The sequence below is a fragment of the Stomoxys calcitrans genome, chromosome 5 (assembly GCF_963082655.1).
Source record: "Stomoxys calcitrans chromosome 5, idStoCalc2.1, whole genome shotgun sequence".
Classification (NCBI taxonomy): domain Eukaryota; kingdom Metazoa; phylum Arthropoda; class Insecta; order Diptera; family Muscidae; genus Stomoxys; species Stomoxys calcitrans.
In genome coordinates this window covers 95,104,494-95,106,388 of record NC_081556.1, presented here as the reverse complement: position 1 = coordinate 95,106,388, position 1,895 = coordinate 95,104,494, and the positions used below count along the sequence as shown (strand labels likewise).

The 1,895-nt window shown below is 36.4% G+C and overlaps 1 protein-coding gene across 1 annotated transcript; it reads left to right on the top strand.

Moving 5' to 3' along the window:
- The first annotated feature begins 1,084 nt into the window (after window positions 1–1,084).
- Window positions 1,085–1,895, top strand: LOC106091745 (peptidyl-prolyl cis-trans isomerase H). Its single transcript, XM_013258383.2, has 3 exons — window positions 1,085–1,230; window positions 1,313–1,489; window positions 1,555–1,895. The coding sequence occupies exons 1-3, from the start codon at window positions 1,147–1,149 to the stop codon at window positions 1,843–1,845; spliced, it is 552 nt and encodes a 183-aa protein (XP_013113837.1). The 5' UTR covers window positions 1,085–1,146; the 3' UTR covers window positions 1,846–1,895.

Genomic DNA, 1,895 nt, shown 5'->3' with positions numbered 1-1,895 from the left:
CATAATATTAACAATTCCAATTGATAACATTCATATAATTTATATATTTTCAGGTACCCGACAAGAGGCGCCAAAAGTTATCTGCTTTATGTAGTCTACAATAGTTGCCATATATAAGACAGGATTTTTAAATACATTACTTACCAGAATTGATTATTTACGATAAAACTAGCGATAATTCACTAAAAACAACAGATTTTGCAGAAAATGTCCAGCTACCGAGGACCGTTTATGGATATTTTTGCTTGCGACCGGGAACTATTGGTTGGTAAACAAACGTATTGTTTACACGTGAAAAAACAGCTGGTTATTCTACACAACCTAATAGAAACCACAATAACCTCAACGGATGGCAAGAGACAAATAAACGGTAATACCAAGCCATATTAACGCAGGTAGTATACAGCAAACAGCTGAGTCGAATTTTTTGAAGCAAAGTGCACTATCTGTCAACGAGTTTTGGTTGTGTGTGCATTATATTTAACAACAATAACATATACAAACAAGGAAAATTTGCGCGAACTAGCAGCATACTCAAAATCGGAGTTGCACTAAGCACAGATTTTTACAGAAAGTGCACTACAACTTCATGTAGATGGGTTGTTGTTTGGCAACTCCTACCTGTGAATGAATCTATCTTAGATAATACGCAAGGCGGATGTAAAAAGGTGGTCTTACGCAAATCAGCTGTTAATCTTTGGTTAAGCCCAACAACCACCAAATCAACGATACAACCCTGTGGGAATAGTGGCGCAAATTCCCACTACACTGTCAAATTGACATTCTAATTTTTATATGCATTATCATGTGTAGTAGCCACAAGATTAAAAGAGTTATGATTATAAACGTGAAAATTTAAAATTCCAACGACAACCTTTGAAATCCAAACAAAGCATTTGACGTTCTAGTGGGATTTAGATACAACTCTGAAATTGGAAAATTCGATCAGCTGGGCTTATGACTATATATTCTAACTGTACCAAGCGTGAGACCACCTTTTTAAATCCGCCTTGCATCAACGCTTTGGATTAGGTCTAGCCCTTATTTTGGCCGAATGTAAACAAAATCAGCATTGCTTGTAAGCATAAGCATTTATTAAACGTTTATTCTTTTTTTAATTAAAATATATAAAATATCTTTGTAAATATGCCTACATGGAATCAAATACAATCACAATTAAGAAATCCAAACAATCCTGTGGTCTTCTTTGACATTTCTGTTGGAACGACGGTTTGTTATTGACATCAAATAAAAGAAAAACCGGCAAGTTTGAGACTCATCGGGCCTTGAAACCCCTATCCTTTTGTTTTAGGAAATTGGCCGCATGATTTTCGAGTTATTCGCTGATACTGTTCCCAAAACAAGTGAAAATTTCCGCCAATTTTGTACAGGAGAATATCAGCCAGATGGAGTGCCGCTTGGTTATAAGGGAGCAAGTTTCCATCGTGTTATCAAGGACTTCATGATACAGGGCGGCGATTTTGTTCATGTAAGAGCCACTTATTAATATTTACAGCATTTCCTCTTATACCTCAGGTGTCCTTCTTACTTCAGGGTGATGGCACAGGCGTGATGAGCATTTACGGCAATACATTTTCAGATGAAAATTTTACCTTGAAACACGACAGTCCTGGTCTTTTATCCATGGCAAATAGCGGCAAGGATACAAATGGTTGCCAATTTTTCATAACTTGTGCAAAGTGCAACTTTTTGGATGGTAAGCATGTGGTTTTCGGCCGTGTTCTTGATGGACTTTTGATAATGCGAAAAATTGAGAATGTACCGACGGGGCCAAACAATAAACCCAAGTTACCTGTGCTGATTTCACAGTGTGGACAAATGTAAGAGAATGTATTTTTAATTCATTGACTATAATAAATGTTAAATTAAGTATA

Coding starts and splice junctions, on each gene's coding strand:
- LOC106091745 (XM_013258383.2), top strand. CDS start 1,147: ATGCCTACATGGAATCAAATACAATCACAATTAAGAAATCCAAACAAT. Junction 1,231..1,312: donor ACATTTCTGTTGGAACGACG/GTTTGTTATTGA, acceptor CTTTTGTTTTAG/GAAATTGGCCGCATGATTTT. Junction 1,490..1,554: donor AGGGCGGCGATTTTGTTCAT/GTAAGAGCCACT, acceptor TTCTTACTTCAG/GGTGATGGCACAGGCGTGAT.